Source organism: Orbicella franksi, chromosome 2, assembly GCF_964199315.1.
Source record: "Orbicella franksi chromosome 2, jaOrbFran1.1, whole genome shotgun sequence".
NCBI classification, from domain to species: Eukaryota; Metazoa; Cnidaria; class Anthozoa; order Scleractinia; family Merulinidae; genus Orbicella; species Orbicella franksi.
The window spans coordinates 12442805-12467511 of NC_138146.1; the positions used below are offsets into that span (position 1 = coordinate 12442805).

At 39.7% G+C, this 24707-nt stretch overlaps 3 protein-coding genes across 3 annotated transcripts; 2 read left to right on the plus strand and 1 right to left on the minus strand.

The window, feature by feature from the left end:
• The first annotated feature begins 15 nt into the window (after positions 1-15).
• On the plus strand, positions 16-18549 carry LOC145480015 (E3 ubiquitin-protein ligase MARCHF5-like). Its single transcript, XM_081458511.1, has 3 exons — positions 16-458; positions 15258-15945; positions 16763-18549. The coding sequence occupies exons 1-3, from the start codon at positions 424-426 to the stop codon at positions 16868-16870; spliced, it is 831 nt and encodes a 276-aa protein (XP_081314637.1). The 5' UTR covers positions 16-423; the 3' UTR covers positions 16871-18549.
• LOC145479977 (uncharacterized) lies at positions 1941-4864 on the minus strand. The gene is made up of 2 exons (XM_081458466.1): positions 2707-4864; positions 1941-2500 (listed from the first exon to the last, which is right to left on the minus strand). Exon 1 carries the CDS (start codon positions 4809-4811, stop codon positions 3021-3023), a length of 1791 nt encoding a protein of 596 aa, XP_081314592.1. The 5' UTR covers positions 4812-4864; the 3' UTR covers positions 1941-2500; positions 2707-3020.
• Positions 18550-18593: 44 nt separating the features above from the next.
• On the plus strand, positions 18594-24343 carry LOC145479985 (adenine DNA glycosylase-like). The gene is made up of 2 exons (XM_081458475.1): positions 18594-20604; positions 22962-24343. Exons 1-2 carry the CDS (start codon positions 20224-20226, stop codon positions 24039-24041), a joined length of 1461 nt encoding a protein of 486 aa, XP_081314601.1. The 5' UTR covers positions 18594-20223; the 3' UTR covers positions 24042-24343.
• The last annotated feature ends 364 nt before the right edge of the window (positions 24344-24707 follow it).

The window sequence follows — 24707 nt, forward strand, 5'->3', positions numbered from 1 at the left end:
TAATTTCTTTGCAATTTTATGTGTCTTTAGGATGCTTGCTTTTTCCATCATGTTGTAAAGAGTAACGGAATAAATAAACCCTAAATATCGATCTCGATCAGCTAAGCAGCGCACATAGAAAAGGGGAAATAAACAACAAGCGAAGGGAAGCAAATGCAAATTGTTTTTAATGGCTAGATTCATCAAGAATAGACTAAGAATTTTGAACTTTTTTTGCTAAATTTTCATCAATTCCGAATCAATCGAAACCGGAAGTATATTTGTCCTGTTGTGGCCTCTGATTGGATAAAAGCCAACTTGGTCATTCGACGCCATGTTGGAAGTTTGCTTTTGTGTTGTGTGAATACAGACGGAAATCTGTCAACTATCACTTTGCTTTTTGTCTTGATGCTTCCATTCACGGAATAGATTCTGAGTGTTTGAATGGCTTCCTCTCGCGCAGATGACTGGGATGTAAGGTAAGTTAGCTTAAGCGAAATAATCGAGCTGTACTTTGTTCAGTGAGAAAATGCTTACACTGTGCTTTCGATAAGCTAGCTAAGCTTGACTTAAAAATACAGAAAATTAGCATATTTTATTCTTAATGAACCAGCAGAACGAGAAGACCTTTTAATGTTTATACTTTATTTCGCTCATGTAGTCAACACTAGTGGATCTTCACTCTTTTGATCAATTCGTGCTTGTGCTGCAAACATGTCCATAATCTGCACGAAAGCGAAAGAACTTTAAACTTCTTGCAAAGGAAGCGATCGTCACGCATTTTGTTACGTATGTCTCACGTTCTGGGGAGTTTGGAATCTCATGTGTTTTATTTTCAACTAAATAAAATACTATCTGAACAATTGGGCAATTTAGCCCAGTCATTCTCTTATAACTTTTTACACTGTTAGCTCTCTCTCAGGCAAACAATCTTACTGTCCGTTGCAAGAAGTGTCTGTCCTAGTCATTGACATCAGAGCCAGATCATTATTTGTTACAGGGTAGAAAACATGGTCTATGTTTCTATTTAACATGCAGATTATATTATGAGCTTCAGATAAATGACAAGGAGGCAGCCCAAATCAACTGTCAAGCATAGAAATTGAGAGCGCATAATCTAATTAGCAATTAGATTATGAGCTTGAGATTTGTATGAGGTGATGGTTGATTTGGCCTTTGGCCCCATCAACTATCACCTCATTGAAATGAATTATCTAATTGTTTTAGTAGACTTCTAACCAAAATTTGCTTTAAATAACGATTCCAATTATATCTAGTCTTGGTATTAAACTTCATGCTTTGGGAAATTATCGAGGACTGAATTGTCAATTTGACATTTGCAGTTGTGTACGCGTGCTTAGCAGTTTCTTTAAAAAAAGTTCTATTTTTTTATTTCAAGAAACCACGAATGTTCTTCTTTTAGTCTTCTCAGGAATTTCATTATCCATTTGCTTGACAATGTTTTTCAAAACTTCAGAGAAACAAGGAAACGTTGCAATTTTGTCAACCACACCAAGCCACTGGACACTAATGGCTGATAGTGTGCAATGGCTCAGCCAATCAATTACAGCATTTGCATTAGTGTTCAAGTAGAATTCCACTAAATATATTTAGTATAAATCTACTAGCGTTCTATCACGAAGGCGGTTCTCTGATTGGCTACGCTACTCACTATCTATTCTGTGATAAATGGTGAGTAGCTAGCAGTGAGCCCTTGTTAACAAAATGACAGTTGCTTCTTAGTGGTTACGAAGAGGTGGCCGACATTTTGTCAGCAACTCCAGGCTGCTAGACTACTCACTACAGTATCTACAACAGATTATATAATATGTCAAGTTATTCTCGCATTTCGATTGGTTTTTACCTATGATCTATTAGAGGACAGACACAAAAATGATGTCATTATTAGTCCATGGGCCAAGACCCCCAAAAATGGTTTTTTTGTACCATGTGGAGGGACCACTGCTATCACGTATTTTCTCAATCTACAATAACTGAAGTCTATTTTAAGGTATGATAGCAAGCTTCTATCAGTAGCTTTCTTGCTCTAAACATGTGATAAAATGACGTCATCTAAACTGCCTAATGACCACGGATCCGGTTAACAGCTTCAGATTCTGAGCGATGTCCATTGTACAATTCTCTTCAAACAACACTTTATACATTTTAGGCCTAGCAGAATAGGACATTGATTCAATTGCAAAAGAAGGAAATTTTTTTTAAGGTTGTCTCGTTGCCATGGAGACGGAAATGGTCAGTGAGTCCACAACTGAAATAAAAGTCACTGAAAATAAGGCTTTTCACTTCCTAATTTTAAAAAATAACTGCAATATACGTTGTCAAAAAGTTCAATCATGTGTAGATCACTCTAGCACTGGCTTGGATTAACTATTCAGCTAATGAGTTTTAAACAGCTCCCTTAACGAGTCTTCTTTGTCCTGATATCATCCATTCTGAAGCCATACCAGTACCAAACACATTGGAGACTTGCCCTTTTCGCGTCAGTCAAGCATCATTTTCACTTAAATGTAAACAAAGACTCATGTTTAATTTCAGACAAAAATAACAGTTAAGTTATTTTAAAGCATTTAGCGGTTGCCATGACAACCAAAAACAGTTACTCGATACATTGAAAAGAGTACATCGCTCGAAACTAAATCTTACGAATGTAAGAGTATGTATAAGGAAAGTTACTTCATATTTTTACTATGGTTATGAGATTCTTACCTTTCGCTTTCTTCATCGTCATTGTCGTCAACGGATAAAACATCGTCGTCATCATCTGGCCTGTTTGCGCAATCTTGAAGCCGGCACATATCAGTACATTTCAGCCCATTGACAATACAGGAGCACGATGGAAGTTTGCAGGACCTACTGCACTGGCAAGATAGTAGTTCTAGAACAGCTTGCGGAGCTGGCTGACCACCCATCCAGTCTACGACCAGCTTGTCGTCTTCTCTACACCAGCCAAATCCCACTGGTGATGGGATGGCTGGACATCTTTGTAAACTTCGTCTCCAGACAGCAGCCTGGTAGTTTGCTCATAGCGAGTGTTTGTGCAGCGTATCATTGCAGGGTGGCAGCTGGTTGGAATCAACGTCTCCTCTCTTCAAACAGAACAGTCGATATCGCAGCTCATTGATGTCGCTTGTACCAGGGTTGCTGCAGTACATGGCACATGTAAATTTCTGAAGACTATGGTACAGGTGATCAGACATATTCCAGAACATACCCAAATGTTGGAACATCTCTTGAAATTCAGCATTTTGCTTTACAATTCGATAACCTGCAACCTTTCCCCGTCCGACAAAAGCACTAACAGTGTCACACCCTGTGAATGCATGAAAGCCCGGCAGTGATCTGCATACACTTGCTCCAACCCTCTCAACTACTCTTGAGATATCGATGTACTTGACTCTGGTCTGTGAACCACTCTTAATGAATACTGAAGAAGGAATAAAGCTCTTGAAGGCCAAAAGAAGTACCAACACATCAGTGTCTTCGGATACTATGACGACCGAAACAAACCTCGATTTAGCTGCATGGGCTGCATGTAAGATGACTCGGGTGTCAGCCTCCTCTTGGGTTGATTCGAGCTCACTGATAGGTTGCATTATTCCAGACGATAACTGGTAACATGTTTCGCCACACGTGACAACCAGAGTCTTTCCTGATAGCTTCTCTGTGTACTTTTCTTTCTTCCACTCGCTGGTTACAAACGCTATGAAAGCTTGTTTGTTCTTTGAGCTACACAGGAATCTTCTCCACTGTTTAACCTTGTGTTCGACTTGAATATTGCGGTATTCGCTTCCTAAACCGTCACCCCTGTTCTCTCTTTCGGCGTTCTTTATGGATTCCTCTCTGTAATCATCGAAGACGACATCAATCCTGTCACTTGTTCCACCTTCGTTTAGAACTCTGCAAAGAAGAGTTTCAGCAACTGCCGCAAATGTCTTCTTATCACCTTTCAAACACTGGACAAGAGCCATCCCATCTATTACACATGCTGAGGGTTGGGGAAGGGCATCTGCTGCTTCGACATTTTTATACAGTTCTTTAGCCAAGGACGCTTTGTTCGTCTTACGCATCAAGCCATCTGCGGTAGCTAATGACCAAGGGAGTGGTCCGAGAGGATGGGATAATACTTCTCTCATCTGTAAGTCTCTGCTCTCTGCAATGACAATCATTTGAGCAAACAGTCTTCTGTCGGCCTTGATGATCACTTCTTGGTTCTTACCAGCTTTAACTGATACCTTCTTGTTCAAGTGAGTAAAAGTCTTCAGCTTAGCTTTCGTGATTGAATCATGGAACTTGACTTTGGGTGGATTAGACTGAAGTCGTTGCTCTCGGAATGCTTTGTAGGCTTCCTCTCCTTTATCTTTAGCTTGTAGCAAGTCGTGCTCTACATCAGGAGTGGCAACTTTTCCTGTGGAAAGACAGACGAGGTCTTGAAGGTCAGGGCTGAATGGGTTGAGCCAAGTGTTTTCAAGAATTGACACTATGGATTGAACATCAGCTTCATCTCTTTGTATTCTTGTTGGTTGTAGATCTTTGTGTTGGGAACAAGAACTACTGATGTGCAATATATCTTTGAGTTGCCTCAGGAAGGTGCTCCGGTATTCAGCGACCAGGTAGAATTTGCTTACTGCATTAGGCCTTAGACTGAAACCTTTAGTTCCTCCTGACGTTTGAGTGTCTTTGTTGACAGTCTCCTCGCACGTCTGATCAACAGGTATTCTCCCAAAAGGGTTGTCTTCGCCAATCTGAACAGAAAATCCTCCGGATCGCAAGTATTCCAGGGTGTCTGGATGCTCTGCTGGTAGATGTGACATTTCATGCAGATATGCTGAAAGGTACCTGGCGTAGTTAAGGTTATCATATGCGAAACACCATGGGACAATTTCACTGATATATGAAAGGTGAAGATCCCAATCTCCCTCCCGATTATATGTACGGCCTTCTAGAACACCAGCCACAGATCCTTCAGCAATTACTCCAGACTCGACTATTAGGTCTCTTAAACCAGCATCTTGGAAACGCTTTCCGATCACTGACAAGAAAGTACAAATGGTATGGAACACGCCCATTCTCAACACAAGGTCATTAAACTGTGCCCTGTGTTTCCACTTTATCTCAGTAGCTTTAGCATACAGTACCTGATCAAACACAACAACTATGCTTTGGAGGTTTAAAGTTTCCTTAATCTGTAGGGACTTGGTGAGGACTTGGTACACAGCTGACATGTTCGTCGCTGGGGCATTGATTGTTGGAAGATAGCCCACGTTATCCTTGGCAACTTCGTGGTTATTACGCACCAAAATATTGAAACCAGTCCAACCAGGAACAGATTGCTTCTGACTTGCATGAATGCGTACTAAAACCCATAGCAAGTTCTTTCTCCATGCACATTCCATGATTTGATTTAACTTGACCTCCACATATCCTCTAGTATGGGGCCCACAGCGCTCGCCGGCATTATAGATAGGTACAGTTTCATCATCCACAGACTCGATACTTCTCCTCTTCGATTTCACAATGATTGGTTCTGAAGCTGATGGAGGCTGGGGACCAAAATGATTAGCTTGAACTGCAATTCCATTGATTCGGTGGGACGTGCCTTCACCAGACAAGGTCTCCTCGAGACGATCAATATTATCCCAGGCTACAGTGGTACTGATGAATGGACGGATGTTGTGGGGGAGGGGAACTTCGTTGCATGAAGTTGCTGCCAACTTTTGAAGGCAAAGTGCAGTATTAATCTCTTCAAGTTGGGAGTACGCAATCCCGTGGCCACAGCGATTTAAAATTTGAATTAGTTCAACGTTGTTAGTAAGAGATTTTACAGCGTAAGGAAGCAGGATGTGCTTCGGGGGCTTCTGTCGTCCACCACTCACACCAAATACCAAGTCCTGTCCAAACGAGGTTATGAGGCGTTGAACTTTTTGAGAACAAGATTGCAAACCCGGAAATCCAGTGCTTCCAATTAGCATAGTGAACAAAAACTCTTTGAGGTCATCTGGAACGGTCACGGCATTTTCAGATAGTTCGCAAGGTTGGGGTGGCCATGATGCCTTTATTTCTTGTTCCTGAATAGCTTTTCTGAGATGGAGGGCGGTCTTCGATATTTCCTTGGTACTATTTAAAGGACTAGTAGTTTCAGACTTCTCCATGACAAGTTTGGCTAAATCCAGTCGGGAAAGACTATGCGGAATAACAAAAACTCGCTTGTTGCCAGAAAGATCTTCAAAATCCAGTGCGCCTCTAAACTCCCCTTCAAGTTTCCTTCTGAAATGGGTTCTCGTAGATTCTTTGATTTCCATGTCTCCTTGAGATTTAAAAAAGGATGTAAATAAGGTGTACAGCTCAGCCATTCTAACAACCCTCGGGTTTTGCAGCAAATCTGTTTTGATGTAGGTAAACAGCATTTCATAGGCTTGTGATTCTGCATTAGTATATTGAAAACACTTATCTTCCTCTTTTGTATCACTGCTAAAAGCTTCTTGAATGTTTCGGGTGTAGTCACGATAACAAGACTTGTGATAGCACGCTTCTGCCGCGACAAGCTCTCTAGTGACAATAGCCAGTATTCGTGGATCGTTTTTTACCCACAGCTGCTCTCCTGATCGTGTTATCAGCACGCAAGTCGATACATTGGACCAGTGCCTCTCTAGTTTTGGTTCCCCTGAGGTATTTGGTCTTCTCGCAAAATACACAAATTCGCTCATAGACTCTACTTTGCATGGTCTCGGTTTGTCGGACTGAAGATCTGCGGCTACTTGTGCCACCTTGTTCTTCAACTTTGAAACCAGAGTGAGACAAGTTTTGTAAATCCCTTTTCATCATAAAGATACTGCGACATTTTCGATGATAGGAGATCTGGGGCACCTCTCCTTCCTTTAACGTTTTCGCGATATCGAGAACCTCTTCATGGTTACGAATAACCGCAGCATTCAGTAGTGATTTCCATGACTCAAGGTCTTTTAAAGAAGACAACTCTCCATTTTCGTCACTACAGTGAATTAAGCACTCGTTTCGTTTTCGTTGTCGCTTGTTATCTTCTGCATTGCTAATTTCTAGAGTTCTTCGTTTTGTTCCTTAAATGTTCAAAAAGAGGTAAAGTAAGGACAGTCAATTTAATATTGTTATTTTTTCTAGAAGAAATTGTTACACACTTTAAAATGTTTGAAAGGCAGTTGGATTCAGAATTCATTAACACGGTGCATCAAAGTGTGGTGATATATACAAAGACTGAGCGACAGTAATATTTTACATAATTTGTGGTTCAAATTATCACAAGACAACCATCAAAACACTGATTGTTTAGTTATGTAGCTACTTGTTATAGCTTTTATTGAGTTGTAAACACATACCGGCTTACAAACGATGAAAATTAATGATTAAGGCAACACAGTGCTGGGCTGTCGAGTCCATGTACATCTCGAAGGACTGTAAGTTTTTATATAATTTGAGGTTCAAAATATCACTATATCGTCATAAAAATGCTTATTGTTTAGTTATACAGCTAATATTTTGTATATATTGTTGATTTCTAATCAGATCTCTACTTAAAGATTATCGAAATCAGTGAATAAATCAAACGTACTTACCTGCTATGAAGGTCGCCATCTTGAATTTCCCCATAATGCATTGCAACATTTGAAGTAATCCATAACTTACTATATCATCGCTTTTAAAGAGGTAAATTGAAATTTGGTTCTTAAAAAATGATTTGTGTTCTTTCTTGTTGTATTTACATGAGTGAAGACTATTTTTGATCCAGCTTAATATTTTTAATATGACTTTTGAAAACAAGCCTCGTTTTCATGCAGAAGCGAATTTCGGTGATATTTCAGCCAATAAAATATACAAGAAAGCTACTCTTTAGGGGTTGCTATCATAACATTTTGTAATCACCCCCAACTTAGCTTCAAATTTGTCACACTCTCAGCTGGTCCCTCTGAGTGGTACATCTGAGAGGGTCTGGCCCATGGACTATATAATTTAGAAACATTTTCCCCCTGTCTTGTAAAATGGTAGAAAGTTTTTTGAATATAGATAATATTTTACCAGACTGGACAAAGGAAAATGAAGAAAAAATTTCTTGTTGAGGCCGTGAAGGGGGAGGGGGGGACTCCAAAAAAAAATTGGGTGGGGATGTGCCGCCTGCTCCCCAAAACCCTTACCCTGTTTATGACCAAAATCTTCAATTTTCCCTTTGCTATTTATGACCTGACCAAAAATTAGACACCCTATTTAAGACTGTTATGGCTGGCACAGTTGCACTAAAAGTAATTTATGTTTCAATTTACCCATTATAACAACAAACCCTAATGAGAATAAAATGTGTGCTGAGCTCTGTTCGTAAGGGCAATACAAACAACAGGATGGAGAAAAATGGCTATGTGAAATTCAACACATAGCCCGCTTATTAAACTCTGAAAATCCAATACACAAGCTTTTGATTAAATATGTATTGCCTGCGAAGGTGAGGGCATAAACCGCCAAAGACCTTGCAAAGCAAGAGTACACCCCACCCCAGCACAAATTCCATTCTGACAAATGAAGTATTATAAGTAATGTAAACGTAATGCATTAATGAAGTATAGTAAATAATGGGGAATTTGATCTTATAGATAAAACTCACAAGGTGCAGGATATCAAAAATGGGATCCCAAAGTTGTGCCACTTTTGCAGGCAATAACATGGGAACCCCCTCTACATAGAATTAAGAAACAGATTCCAGAGAAGTTATCCTGATATATGTTTTGAAATCATCAGATTTCCATCCACCCAGTAGCTTAATTTTTGTGTCAGAAAAGCCCTGTTCAGCTGCATGAGTAGCAGCACCAATCCCAAAGCTGTGTCCTTTATACCTCTTAGGGTCCAAGTTGCACAGTTGAATAACTGAGCAAAACATTTTACAAAAATCGCTTCTCAAAACCGGCAACCCCTTCTGATTAATAAAAAGTGGGCCTTGTACTGTGCCATGAATCGAAATGTGAACTAATGTCCTCATTATCAGTAAAAATGTAAGGCACTTGTCCCTTATATTGTCGCCCCACAACAGTAAACTCGAAACAATAGGTAAAATTCAAGGATAGCAATATTTTGACCTTGCCACCAAATGGGCCATTCTCCATAGCATCAGTGAGTACCAAATAGAGCTCCAAAACCAGGTGCCCCCACTGCATCAGTCAATAACAGGAGACTTACACTGTTTTCTCATTAAGGAAAAATGATTTACCATTATATTCTTTTATAAACTGTGGCCAAGTAAGCAAATCAGCCTTAAACTACGTGGATATACAAACAACTGCTACTATTTAAGGACTATGATCTTCCCCCAAATACAAGCACAAACCTCACCCAGACATTTGGGATTTAAGTAGTGCAAACTCAAAAATATTATTATTTATATTATTGCAAAATGTTGGAAAAAACTTTCAATTTTCTCGAATTGAAGTCAGTGCTATCTTTGCAATGGAAAGCTGAAAAATGCAAAATTAAATTAATTAATTCAATTTACCTTATATAATCAGTCTCAGTGGCAAAATCAGTTATTAGTGTCTTACTACTATTGTTCTAATATGAATGTAAGAAGCATCGGTAATGGTATTAGTATCGTAACTTATAAAGGGTAAATGTATTGATTTGTAGAGTAGATTATGCAAATTTTAGTATTGTCAGTAGCGTGTAATTGCATTGTATTGTTAATTAGGGTAAGTAGTGTTAGTAGTTGTATTACTGTTGTAAATAGTTATCACTTCTGTAATTAGTAGTTGTAGTACTGTTGTAAAAAAATATGTATATATATATATATATATATGCAAACAATAACCTGGCCTTTTGAGCCCAATGGTTAATAAGCCAATGGAAGAAGGTACGGCCTGGAACAGCAACTGAACAAGCAAAATTTAGTACCCCAGTAAGCGACTATAACTCTCTCAATGTTGCCTTCTCCTTTTTGATAAAGCTGGCAATCAAATTATTGCGAACATCTCAATAACTTATCTTCAAGGAGGTGAAATTCACAATGAATAGTCTCTAGCTCCACGCTTGCAAATGTCAAAATCATAGAAGGCCAAACGTTTTTTTTCTGGTGCCATGGGAATGCCCAAAAAATCACACAGACCTAAGACAGTTGAAGACTCATTGAACACTGACTTGCTGTTGGCTGAATAAGGAGAAAGTCATCCAGCAAGTGAATGAGATTAACTAAACAAAGTTTATCCTTGGCAATTAATCCACTTGATTGCTGTACTGAAAGTGTCACAGGTTTTGCAAGAGCTGGAAAACCTCATGGGCTTGCATGTATCAAAATAATATCATCTATTCCATTTGATGCCCAAAAGATGATAATCTTGGGGATTTACCGTTACAGGTAAAATGCTGAAATTGTTATGTTTATAAGGACCAACACCTGTCTGTCTTATCAATTTGATACCCTTGTTAACATTAGCATTTTGAACACTTGAATGTTCATGGGAAATCTCATTATTAACAGATTCACCACTGGGATATGAAATGTGACGGATCATACGAAAATCCCCTGGGCTTTTCTTTGGAACCATACCCAAGGGCTTTACTCTGGAAGCAGGAAATGGTGGCGAATCTAAAGGCCCAGCCAACCTATGGGCCTTCAGCTCCTTAGCTCCTTTTTGATCAACCACTTCAGGTTGTTGTCTGGAAGATAGTAAATTAGGAGATTCATAAGATCTACTTTGACCAACAGAAAAAGGATGAAAGCCATACTGAGATCCATCAATTAAGAACACTTGATTATGAAAGTAATACCCTTCCAGCAAAAGCTCAAGTCGTTCTACCTTTACTGGTGTTGGGAGTGGCAGAATTGGCAGCAAGAGATTTTCCATTGAAGGGATGAGAATTGTTGCAATTAATCATCATTTGATGATTCTTCTGAAGTAATGGGCAGAAATGTTTATAATTACATCCAACAAACATGAAGCCTTTATGATACTTCCAACAGTAACCCTTGGGCATGCGAAAGCCTGACTTTGATTCACCCTTAATCTTCTTTACCGAATTCATCTAAGAAAAAGTATGTCTGGGTAGCTGTGAGATGATCCACAACTTGGAGTGCACTTGTGGAGATATCAAAAGTTCTCGTCATAGCAATGTCAGACATATCCTCTCAGGCACGGATCTAGGAAAAATGTTGACCGATTTAGGGGGCTCTGGGGGCATGCTCCCCCGGGAAATTTTTTCAATTTCAACTACCTAAAGTACCCTTTCTTGGCTTTTTGAGTCAGTCAGACAATATATTTGCAGGTTCCATTCTCCTTGGATGAAGCCTTGTGGCGATGATGTGATGGCGTGACTGCCGTCGGGAGACTAATGATTTTCCAGCTGTAAAATTTTGCTGCCAGAATGTGCCTATGACCCTTGTCTATTCCTGGTAATTGGCAAAAAAGAATTAATAAAAAATTGATGTCAAAACTATTTTCAAGGTTCAACTTGCAGTTTACTTTTATTAAAAATATATACATATCTATTATTATCTATTTTTTTATTATGAAAATTCTGACTGATTTCCTTAAAACGGTGGAAACCGGTATGGATCTGCACCTGCCTCTTGCTGCCAAATCCCTTGTGATTTCACTGTATTTCATCAACAAAGGAGCTTCTACAGGAGATTTCTGTGTGTAGACACCCACAAAAATTTTGGTAGGCCGTGACCCACATTTCAATTGAATTAATATGCTTTGACTTTTGATTTGGCTCCAATGTGATGAGTGGTTGGCCAATCGATTATGTTTTTCATTTCAAAGACACAGATAAAAGCTAGCTATTTAGGAGCAATCCAGATTCAACCCAATACCTCTGTGTTCATGCGCGCACCATGCCATTTTGATTTTTGACAGTGCTAAGTTGGCACATAGTAGCCAGGGCTGTGTGTCTGACGTGATCACTCCTGACCAAGAGAAAGATATACGACTGTAAACTCTACGGGAATTGACATGGCCTGATTAGATCAAGTGAAAGTTTTACCGGTCTAGAATCAATCTACAATCAATCTAGCAACACTCTTCAAACCTGTTTGCTCCTGTTATCGTGTGGGACAATGGAGGTCAGTCATTGAAGACTGGGTGCCCCCGGTGTCATATTATGTCTTCCTAAGTTTGGTGTTGCTGATCGTTATCCACTGTTATCAGGTTAAAATGTGACAGGTGTTTATTTAAACAGGAGACAGTAGTCAGACTGCAAAGTGATTTGCTGATTTAAGGATTAGAAATTCAGATAGACTTTGAAAAAGCAGACAAAAAATGAAAAATCAAGTTACCTGACTGTGTCAACTTCTTACATCCCATTTTCTTCATGAAGAAATAAGCATTTCCCGCCTCCCGCCATGGAGATAATCTTTTCCTGCCTCCTACTGGCCCCTTGCAATCCTGCATCCTGCCTTCAAATTTCCTTCCATCCTGCATACTGGTGGCGAAAAAAGCCTCATCCCGCATCCCACCAACCCTATGTTAGACCCTCAATTATTTGTCAGTTTGTTTTTGGAAAATATTAAAGTGCACCTAACCCCCAAATTTTTTTTTCGCTAAAACAAATCTAGACTTTATTTGAAGCATTTGGCCGAAGAAATTTTTGAATTTGGTTGAATCCTCGATTTTCTATGCCCTTTCAAAGTCGCGATTAAGTGTTTCACGACCGCGTTTTAGGGAGTCTGGGGCGGCGGTACCTGATGACGTCTACCCAGGAACCAAACACAATAGCGCCTCAGTCAACTCTCTGTATTTGCTCGAGAAAATAGAACGCAAAACTAATCGTTCCGATGTATTTTGGGACTAAAACGTCCAAGTTTTGTCTCAGAATCATTTCTTTTTCGTCACTGGAGTCAGAGTTAAGTTTCGATTCGGAAGGCTCCGAAATAAACTTCGATCGAGCACGTTCGACAACTGTGAACTCACTGCTTAGAGCTTTGAGAGCAATTTACAATATTTCAAGCGACGACGGGGAAGACGTCTTTGCGGACGAGCTGCTCGTATATCAGGAATAGAAAGCTAGATACGAAGTGGAGGAGCAGGCAAACGAAAAGCAGGAAAGAAAACTCAAGGACTGCTTTGGATGGTAATTTCGTCAACTAAACATAAGATTCCCACGCGTGTTTATAGCCCGTTTACATTTGTCCTTACCGAGAATGTATTTTGTCAAGGTTCTGTTAAATCCAGTTTGTGTTTTACTTTCAGTTGAATGCTTCATGTTTATAAGAGCGACGTACGTGTTGCAGTTTTCGAGACTTGATGACCTCCAAAACATTGGCTTGGACCTGTATTTTTGAAGCTGCGGGAAGCAAGGCGGAAGGAAACATTTCATACAGTTACCGATTTCACATTGTCACACGTTTTAAGTCGTAACTCCAAATAACCAATGTAAATTGTTCTCAAAGTTTGCAGTGAAATTCGTCGGATAAGCGAAAAGGATGTGTTCCCTAAGCGGTCCGCAGATAATGTTACGTGGTCATATTTTCGACGCTATTGCACAGAATCTTTGTCGCACTGCTGATTTCCAAACCTTCGAAAAACTCTGTGAGTCTAACAATTTTGTTATCATGTAATTCTAGAGGATTAATCTTCGACTTTCATCTAAATCGAAAGAGAAATAAGTGTTGGTTAGCGGCGTACAGTTGCGATCTATTTACATATCAGTATAACGCTTCTTGATCATGACCGGATCACACAACTTTGCCGGTTATGTTACAAATATTGCGGGATTGGAAGATATAGGTTGTAGGTAGTATTTCTACAAATTTCTGGTTAGCTTTAAGCAGAAAATTTATGAAAATAGCGTTCGAAAGTCTGCGGAACAAATTCCAGTGAGAGTTCTTCAGTGGTTCTCACAGATTCAGTTCGCTTGTTTCGGTTCGACAAAATCAACCATCGTTTACGTCTTTATTGCACCATTAGCCGATCATCGTCAGTAAATTGTACAATATATCTTTCTTTAAATCTGGAATATTGCTGCAACTGCCGATAGCACCTCTGGAAGGCGTTTTCTGCGCACTTTTCGGATGTGTATTGCACCATCCTGAAGGAAATGAGAGGAAATGAGATATCCAATCTTCCTGGGTAGACGTCACAAGAGCCGCTGGACCCATTCTCCTCAAACTCGGTCGTGAAACAAAATGGCGGTGTTTTGGAGCTATTTTCGAGATTTCGTCGTGGCACAGAAAATCGAGGATTTAACGGAATCCAAAAATTTTTTCGCAGAACTATTTCAAATAATAAGTAGATTCGTTCTAGCAAAAAAAATTTTGGGGGTTAGGTGCACTTTAAGGCTCAAATATGACCTATAGTTATGTGGAACATTGTTGTCTTACAAAAATGGCAGTTAAACTTAGCTTTGAATTTTCTTTCAACACAAAAATTTGTTGAAATGACTGCGAAAACAGATTTCAGGTTTCAGATTAACAAATACATATACTTGTCAGTAGGTCATAATACCAAAAGTTATGGTGATGACTTATGTACATGCATGTTTTGGATGGTCTTTTGCCTGCTAAATACACAGGCCCCGAAAAACAAGCTTTCCATGCTCTTGCTTAACATGTATCTTATGTAAGAATATGTTCTACATGTATCCTTTACACGATGCCAGGGATTTCAGGTTACTTCAGGTTGCTGCTCTTATTTCCTTCACATTTCAGTAGGAGGCGTGTTCTCTATGCAGCTATTTTTTGCTTGGGTTTGCCTGTTTTGTTTTCCCAGTTTGCCCAACCTTTTGCATAGAAATGGCCAAATGATTTATTACAGTACTGTATTTCCGTGGGAACAGAACCTACCTATGTTTTAGCAAGCTGTGTACTTTGAGCCATAACATTGCAGAGATACATTGTACATAAGTTCTGTCCAATAGTTTGTAGTATCACAATAAACTAGGAAGATCTTTGGACCAGATTTATGAGACTGTCTTATAATAAGAAAGTATTTAAATACAAAAGCCCATTGTTAAAAACAATACTGAGGATGATACTCACACCAAGTGTGACTTAGGAGAGCTTAGCTTATACAACAACCCAAGGGATTTTTGGTGGATCTACAAATGGGGGAGCTGTTCTAGGCAGTGGGAGAAGGGGGGGGGGGGGGTCTCATTCAATTTTGGTTTCTATGTCAACATCCAGGAAGGAAACTTTACTGGTTATATTGTTGCTCATTATGAAAGCTTATTTGCACTTCACTGCACTGTATATACTGTACATTGTTTATTGTTGAAATTCAATTTTAAACTGGTATGTTTGTAATTTCATGCTGCAGGCGCTGCTGGGTATGTTTTGCTACTGAAGAAGATGAACCTTGCTCACAATGGGTTCGGCCTTGCCGCTGCCGTGGGACAACAAAGTGGGTTCATCAGATTTGTCTGCAGCGCTGGATTGATGAAAAACAAGCTGGAAGTTCAACAACTAAGGTGTCATGCCCACAGTGCAATGCTGAATATATCATTGTCTTTCCTCCATTAGGAGTTTTGCTTCAAACTGTGGAGTTCTTGGACAAACTCATCCACAAATTCTGCCCTATTGCTGCAGCAGGGGTTGTTGTGGGGTCATTGTATTGGTCAGCAGTCACTTATGGAGCAGTGACAGTAATGCAGGTCTTGGGCCACAAAGAAGGGCTTGAAGTTATGGAGAAAGCAGATCCCTTGTTTTTATTTGTTGGACTTCCAACTATACCATTGGCACTTATACTTGGAAAAATGGTTCGTTGGGAAGATCATGTGTTGAGACTGTGGAGACGCCATGTCAGCAAGATGTCATTTCTCAGTCTTTTTCTGCCTCGTTTAGTGGGGGGTTTTGCCACACGAACACCAGCTGAACCCACACCACTATCTGACCCAGTGTCCCTGACAAGGTTGCTCTGTGGAGCTCTGATACTGCCAACAATTTCCACGCTTATTGGCAAACTGTGTTTTGGCTTTGTTCATTCAAGTCTTCATCGAGCCCTTCTGGTAAGTATCTGATATATAATGAACTGAAACCTGAATAACATGTTAGTAGCACTCAGCTGAACTACTTGCATGTTTTGTCTGTGGAGTCTGCAAATAATGTGTAGAAACATAGTTAACAGAGGGAAACCCAAAGATCTTTGTTGTACATCTATGTTTTTGTTTGATTTTTAGCTTTGTCTGTGTACAAAACACAATTAGTGGTTTACTTCTGCCTGGGGGACCAATAGAAACATTCTGATTACATAACTCATTCGTAAGAAAACATTGTACATAGTCATGGACCTTCCTACTTCCAACAGAAACCTTGACAGTACTCTTTGTTGGCTCCTTTGAAGTTCCAGAGGTTTTATTTCCTCTCTCTGCTACTGAAGAGAAAAAGCTGTCATGGCGATCAGTTAGCCACTTCACGGCTCACATAACTGCAAAGTTTTCTACCCGGAGGCTCCACCCTTTGTGTACCATTTTTACCGAAAAGGTATCCCTTTCGTATACCTGTTATTGAAAAAAGGTACCTCTTTCACATACCTACTTAAGAACACTGTATATAGGCCATTATAAGGAGTATCCCCCATCCCAGGCATTTGATTGGGAAAATAGGAAAGAGAAGACCCATGGAACCAGAGTAAAGTTTACCGGGTACTGAAATGTATGTGGTGTAATCGAATAACTATCTTTATGTAGGTAATGTTTCATAACCGTACCCCTCTGTTAACAATGCTTTAATCAAAGTTGAACTTTGATGCGAGTGTTTTGCCTCACAAATTAGAGACAATCATTTATAGGGCAAGCTAACGTTGAGAATGTGGACTTGTTTCAGGGTGGTATCAGCTTTGTAGCAGTGAAAGGAGTTGTCAGGATTTACTACAAACAACAGCAGTATGTCAGGCAAGCCCAGAGAATAGTCAAAAACTATGTTGAAGAGTGAACATGCTGGCTGGCTGCTGTCTGCAGTTCATCGCATAGTAATCTATGTGAATGTATAATAGCAGTTGTCACACAGTTAAATATAATGTCCAAGACTACGTCTATTAAGAAAAGTTTTCCTGCGGATTATCTTTTCGATGAATTCAAATTCAAGTTTGAAATGTGCGTTTGGATTTCGAATTTTAGTTGCTGGGGTTTTATTATTAGCTGGATTAACACTGAGCAAGTTTATTAGTTTCTATTGTCAGTGTTGCGTCGGCAGAAAAGTGAAATACTTATGTAATTATCAACTGGTATATTAACTTCGACATAGCTACAGCTCATGTTACGAACGTACAGTCTGTGTGTTCTAAACCCTCGGATGACACACCTAAAATCAGCTTTTCAAACACGCTCTGGCGGTTAATTTATCTTTATTAAGTGATAAACATTCTCATTAGCTTGAGAATGATTAGCTATGCAGGTAAGGTAACCTTCTCTATTAATTTTACACATCAGTTTAAAACCGAATTAAATTTGTTAGTTAGGAAGTAATAATGATTGTAGTTTTCATAGCCATTGAAGAGGAACAGTATTACTTGCAACTCGAACTTGAACTCACTCTTGTGACTTCTCTTTTTGCTGCTTGGCTGCAAAGGACTGGGTCCATGGTATTAATCTACCTTCATCAGGGAATACAACCCCTTGATGAAAGATATTCTGATACACTTAGCCTGTTAGAAAAATTTTCCATAGCTGGGTTTTGTACAAGTGGAAGGAATAGCGTTTTTTACACATACTTCTGTCACGTCATCGTTAGTCGCGTCACAAAAAGGTCATAATTTTTTTTGTGGTTAGACACCATCATCCGTCAGCATGCAGCATGTCTCTCATTTCATATCCTTTACTCGGACAAGGGTCAGGGAATGTCTACAGGCAGGTCACCATCAGTATAGTATGTCTGACAGCCCTGAGCCAAATCGATGTTTGCCAAAACTGTTTTTAGCGTTTTACGTTTAGAACTATTTTCGCTTGAGTGTCGAACGAGATCAAAACCAAACGAAGATCAAAACCAATCATGACTCGCTTGGACACATTTTCCCTCGCTTCGCCCCGACTGCAAGTATTTGCTGTATTTATTTCGAATATTTGTTCCCTGGTTTGTCTGTCTCCTGTTTCATTGGCATTGAGTGAGTTTTACGACACTCAATTGAAAACTGCCCTAAAGGTTATTTTGTATCCCTAAAATTATTTTGGACATAAGAGTTACTCAGGGTTCTGTACCAGTAACCCTCACAAAGGTTAATTTTAATTTTCTAACACTTGAACGTTCAAACCTCAATAGCTTGGAAAGTGTGTCAAATGAGTAATGTTTGAATTTTTTCTTACTCCAAGTTTTAGCAGTTCAGTTTGCAGACGGCTTCTTTTGCTACAAATGGCGGTAGCATAAAACGCGACCGTTTGTTGAGTTTTGAACTTCAGAGTGACAGTGTAATGGGAAATAGCTTAGACAGGCGTAAGATTTCACATCGCAGTATCATTCCAGGGCAAACTTTCACTTCGAAAGTTTTCGGACTTACATTGACGTCCGAAAGTTGCACCTGAGATTTTAAACATACATGAACAATTTCAATTAGTTTTTTATTGTATTGTATTGTAGAATTGTTTGACAAAGTAGCAATAAATTGCTTATTTACCATTGTGATGATGACTTGTCTCTTTCGAGCGAAGAGTTTCAGGTTTGTGCAGGCTTGAGCGTCTGGGTACTTATGATTTTACCAAAAATACCAGAAATTACGGCTGGAAAGTAAATGATACAGTATAGACTGGAAAGTCTGTTCGAAAATTATTGGCTTTTGTACCAGTTGTTCATTGCTCTTATTTCCAGTCTCCTATCGCGGGTGCCATCTCTTTTGCTTTGTAAAACACTGATCGATGCTTTCCGGCAAATGGTGAGCACCCGATGTGTGTAGATCGTGACTAAAACACCACAAGAGTACATACGAGTAACATACGAGTACACACGAGTAACATACGAGTAACATGAATACATAAGAGTAAATACGAGTACATACGAGTAACATACGATTACATACGAGTAACATACGAGTGCATACAGACACACATTGGTTACATAAAATACATAGGAGTAACATACGATGGCAAGAGGGTTATAACATGAACTGTACCATTTTTCTCTGGGTGTCTGGAAAACCCGAATAGCGAATAGTCGCGAATAGCGAACAGCGAATAGTCCCGAATAGCGAATAGCGAATAGTACGAATAGTGGGGTGTGTGGAAAACCCGAATAGCGAATAGCGAATAGTCGCGAATAGCGAACAGCGAATAGTCCCGAATAGCGAAGAGCGAATAGTACGAATAGTCTCGAATAGTGTGAATAGTGGCGGACAGTCTCGAATAGTGGCGAATAGTGGTAAATTAGTGGCAAATAGGTAGCAATTAGGGTACCCAGTATCTCGCAGTCAACCTCGCAGCAACGTAGGACGGGATTTTCCCACTAAAAAGCACAGACACTTATCAGGACAAAAGGTGTTTCTAAACGTAATTTCTTCTGTTTTAACCGCTCCAAAAGCGTAAATACGTCTTTATTAGGTTATACTTGTGTTTTCTGGTTCTTAACGTCGGCGATGGACAGCCCGAGCCCGAGTCCGGAGAAGAAAAGGTAATAAATTCACTGAAATTCTGTTGCTTATTTGGACAATTAATTAACGCAGGATATTAAACCTAAAGCGGTGACTATTGACGACATTCGTCACTATTCGCCACTTTTCGCGACTGTTCGCCACTATTCGCACTATTCGGGACTATTCGCTATTCAGGTTTTCCAGACACCCAACGCTAAGCTTATCATCAACTGGAAGTTAACCCGCGGCGTAGCGAATTTGAAAAGTTGACAGTTCAGATCCTTTTCAGCTCACTGCACGGGTGGGTGTACTCGTCACGCGATCTTGTTCGTGAACGGAGAAAAGCCTGTTGGGTGACTAGCCCAAAGTCTCCGTGAGGAGGCTCCTCTATCCTGTATTGTAAATATTTTTGTGTGCATGCATTCAGTGGTCTTCAGTGAGCGTATGATGAGTGAAACCTTTATCAAAAGAAATTAGTAATTAAAGATAATACCAAAAGTGCCGATTTTCGCAATCGAATCCGCGAGTAGTCCTCCGCGGCCGTTTATTGGGATGTCACGCAGAGCGTTGCGTGACATCCCAAAAAAACGGCTGTGCAGGAGACTAATCCGCGAGCGACAGACTCGCGAGATGAGCGAAGCGTAAAATTGGTCCCCAATCCTACTCCACGCATCTATATGCCTTGCAAGGTACAATTTGAGCTAGTTTGGCTCTAATATTTGGTAGAAGTATGAACAAGAAGACGAAATTGAAGCCGCAAAGTGAGGACCATGTTGGATCAAAGGAACACACGCACGACTTCACAAATGGCGAAATAGTGCAAACTCGCGCCGAACTGCTGGCTTGGTATGACAAAAACCACAGAAAGCTTCCTTGGAGGGAGCGAGTGTCTCAAACGGATCCAAACAAGCGCGCATACGCTGTATGGGTCTCTGAGATCATGCTGCAACAAACACAGGTCGCTACTGTTAAGGATTATTACACTCGCTGGATGGAGAAATGGCCGACTGTTGAACACTTGTCACGTGCGAGTTTGGAGGAAGTGAACGAGATGTGGTCTGGACTTGGTTATTATTCGCGGGCAAAGAGACTCCACGAGGGAGCGAAGAAGGTCAGTGGAACACTGTTTTGGTTTGGGTTTGTTGCATTTTGAATTAAAAGATGTAATCCATTTCGCTAGACCAGAAGATCAGCGAACAAGTTGGGAGGGGTCCATTTCACTAAAACAAGATAAGCAAGTACAAAATAAAGCCCCTCAAAATTGTATAATTTCCAGGGATACAATGTTTGATCACGTGATCAGGTCATGGGTACACAGTAGCCTGTATACGGGCGCCCACCAGGGTTTTCAAACTGAAATAAAGTAACCGGAGGAGATCATAAGTTAGGTGGAACACTATTGGGAGGCAATCACAGTCATGTAGGAAAGAGTGTCCCCTCCTGTAGGGGGGTCAGTGGGTTGGGTTGGAGACTAGAAAAGTTTGAAAATTTGGGTGCCTTTAGGTGCAATCTTGTGCGTTTTTAGCACCCAAAAGTGATTTTTAAGTAGAGTTTATTGAAAAATTGCTTATTGATTTAGGTGTGTTTCTTTAGAAGTTCACATATTAAATGTTACATAATGCTTTTCATTCCATTGGCACTTGTTATATTGCAGTATCATGTTTGGCTTGCAACTCTATTTAATTGAATTGTAACATGAATCAACTGTAATGTTATTACCATAACTTATTTCAGTTGTGCAAGTTTAAGGAAAAAAGTTTCAATAACAAGATCATTTTAGTTTTGGTAATAAAAAAGAGCTGCAGATGAATTAGGTCCATTATGGTGAAAGGGTTGGCTTGACTTCTGGTGATATCTTTCCTGTCACTTACATGAATTATCAATACAATCTCATTTCTGCTTTGATTTTTTGATTTTTCAGTAGTCTTAAACACAAACCGTTGCTTAGAATCATTTGGAGCACTTCTGGCCTTAAAGTAACATTTCACGACTGCCGTTGCATTCACCCAAGGATATCTTAACAGCCAGGTTAATTTGTGGCTAATTCAATTTAAATATAATCTGATTGTTTCATTGTTGCTTTCAAAACTTGAACAGCAGATAATATTTGTTTACGTGTTTGCCTTGGTGATTTCTCAACAGTAGCAATAAAAAGACAGGATGGTCTGTTGCCTGCTTTATCATGGAAGATGTGCAGTTGTGCCAACAAATCTGATATGTGTACATTTAAATGACAGCAGAATGGCTACCAAAAATTAGTCTTGTTTCAATGTTTGAAAGGTTAACATATACTAGCGGCACTGTTCTTTTTTTTTTTTTTCACCTGGTCATCTATTTCCTCAGAAAGGTCTGATTGCCTCAGGGAAACAAAACTGCATTATTAATACACTTTGAAATTCAAGAAAAACCCGGCACAAATGTTTGAAGTAGGTGATGACGATTGTTGGGCGCCAGCTTATTTTGCAAACCCTGTCCACTCTCTTCAAGAAAAATCAGTCTTTTTTGCAGTTGATAATTATGTTCAAGGTCACATGAATATTCCCAGAATGTGCGGAAAATATTGTGATATGCTAAAAACCTTTTCAGTTGTGTAATAAATCCCTTATTAACCAAGCTTGCTCAGGACCATACCCGCAGAGTATCAGCCCTTGGTCTTTTTTGAGGGGGACATTGGGGTTAATGGTATTACAGTATTGAGTTTTTTTTCATGCAGTATATCAGTAATTTAAATCTTAGTGTGCAGTATCGCGGCATCATCTAGCCTGGCGGTATGTGGTTTTTTCATCCTTTTGGCTCAGTACTGCGGTACTGTTCATTTGTGCTCTCCTGTCCAATACAGATCAATGCACTGAGCAAAACAAAGCACAGTGAGCTATAAAGATCAATGAGTAAGCTATAAAGGTCGTTAAATCTTTAACATAATGGTAAATGATTACACAATTTCTGACAGTTAATCTACAATGTGATTGTTTTTGCATCCTGATGAGAAAGAAAGTAAGAGACAATTGGTTTTGTGGTAGCCTACAAATAACTTCACCATCAAACTACCAAAATAACCAAAATACAGGGACATATGGTGCATACATGCTTGCAATAAATAAACACGGTAGATGGATGCAAGTTTAAGTAAGTGTGACCGATTATAACAGGAGTGGGGTGTCGGTATTTAGGCGATTTTCGATATGATATTTCAGTATATGCCAATTAATTTTCTTGCGGTATTACGGTATTGGGTACCTCTCAATGTCCCCCTCTTTTTTGTATGGACCTCACTGTGCTTGGTCCATATTTTCAAGACCATAGGCAGATATTCTTCCAGTAAGGCCCTCATAATATATTTAAGTAACTCTTTTCATAAATTATATACATGCATGTCCAGCATATAATTTTGAGACTTAAATACTAGTACTTTGGATTAGTGTCGTTCCTTTAATCTCTTATATTTAAATCTGTGCTTTCATACTTTAGGTTATTGAGGAAATGAGTGGAAACATCCCTTCCACAGCAACTGACCTCTTGAAGCAGCTTCCAGGGGTTGGAAGATACACTGCTGGTGCCATTGCTTCTATTGCATTTGGTGAGTGCACAGGAGTGGTTGATGGAAATGTGATAAGAGTTTTGTCAAGACTCTGCAGCATTGGAGCTTTGAGCTCCAGTAATCAAGCTGTGGAAAAGTTTTGGGAACTTGCTAACAAGCTTGTTCCTGAAGACAGACCAGGAGATTTTAATCAGGCTTTAATGGAATTTGGCGCAACTTTGTGTACACCACAGTCTCCACAGTGTCATGCTTGCCCTCTGCAAAAACATTGCAGTGCACTAAAGCAAGTGGAGGAACACAAAGTATCAGCTTCCATGCTGCTAAGTGGGAAAGGCATTAAATCTGCCGACAGTGGTGTAAGGGATGATACGGTTACAGATATTGAAGAATGCAAGCTTTGCCTGCCATCTACATTGTGGAATGCTTCCCTTGGAGTATGTAATTACCCACATAAAGCTAAAAAGAAACAACCAAAAGAAGAAACTCTGGCTGTTGTTGTTTTAGAAAGAGTGTCAGAGCTTGGATCTCACTTTCTTATTGTTCAGAGGCCAAAAACAGGTCTACTAGCTGGTCTGTGGGAGTTTCCTAACACAACTGTAGAATCCAGCTTGCCAGGAACTGGAATGTTCACAGCTCTGGGTAATTTCTTAGAAAGTGAACTGGGGATAACTCTGGAACAGAAAAAGAATGTAGAAAGCATAGGGGAGGTTTGTCACCACTTTTCACACATTCATCACAAGTATGTTGTATATGCTTACAAGTACACTGGACATGAAACTTTAGATGAAACCACACAAGAAAACAGGGAAATGAAGTGGATACCAAGGGATGATGTAGATAAAGCTGCTCTTTCTACAGCCATGAGGAAAGTGTTCACTGCTTTTGAAAACTACAGTCATGGTAAAAATGAAAAACAGCCTGCTAAAGTAGACAGAAAAAGAAAGAGGGCAGATCCTCATGATGGAAGAAAGCAAATGGTTTTAGATGCATTTTTCAAACCAAAGAATTGACAGCTAGAGTTGATAACTTTTATATGACTTTCCATATTTTGACGTGTGATCTTTGTACATAATGCAATGTACATATACATACATATGGGGTGTCAATAGTTTATTCAGTGGAAAGTTGAACCACACAAATTTAGTTTGACCAGATCAGACTTTAAGCTACACACTAGCCATGGCTACAGCTACAACGATTGTTCTTGTATTTAATCCCGAAGTTCCAGTTTGCTGAATTGTTATTTTATTTTTTGTAACGTTTCATATCTAGCTATCTATAACGGTTTATAGTAGGAAGCTGACCCGGGGGGAGGGGGGTACTCCCTTATATGGGTTATAGGTACGTGTGGCCCCAAAGGGTAGGGGGTTTTAGTTGTTTTTGTCATAAATAGGGTATCGATTTTGGCCATTTTGGTCTTAAATAGGGTAGGGTTTTAGCACTCTAGTCTTTAATTGGGTATGTTTCTTGGAAAGAAGCTACTTTTTCATCATAATTTATCAATAAGACTGTCAGCAAAAGCCCTTCATAATGTATGTTTAGGGCAACTGTGCCAGCCTCAACGGTCATAAATAGGGTATCAAGTTTTTGGCCAGGTCATAAACAGGGTAGCAAAAATCGCAGACTTTGATCATAAATAGGGTAAGGGTTTTGGGAAGTGGGCCGCACACCCCCAC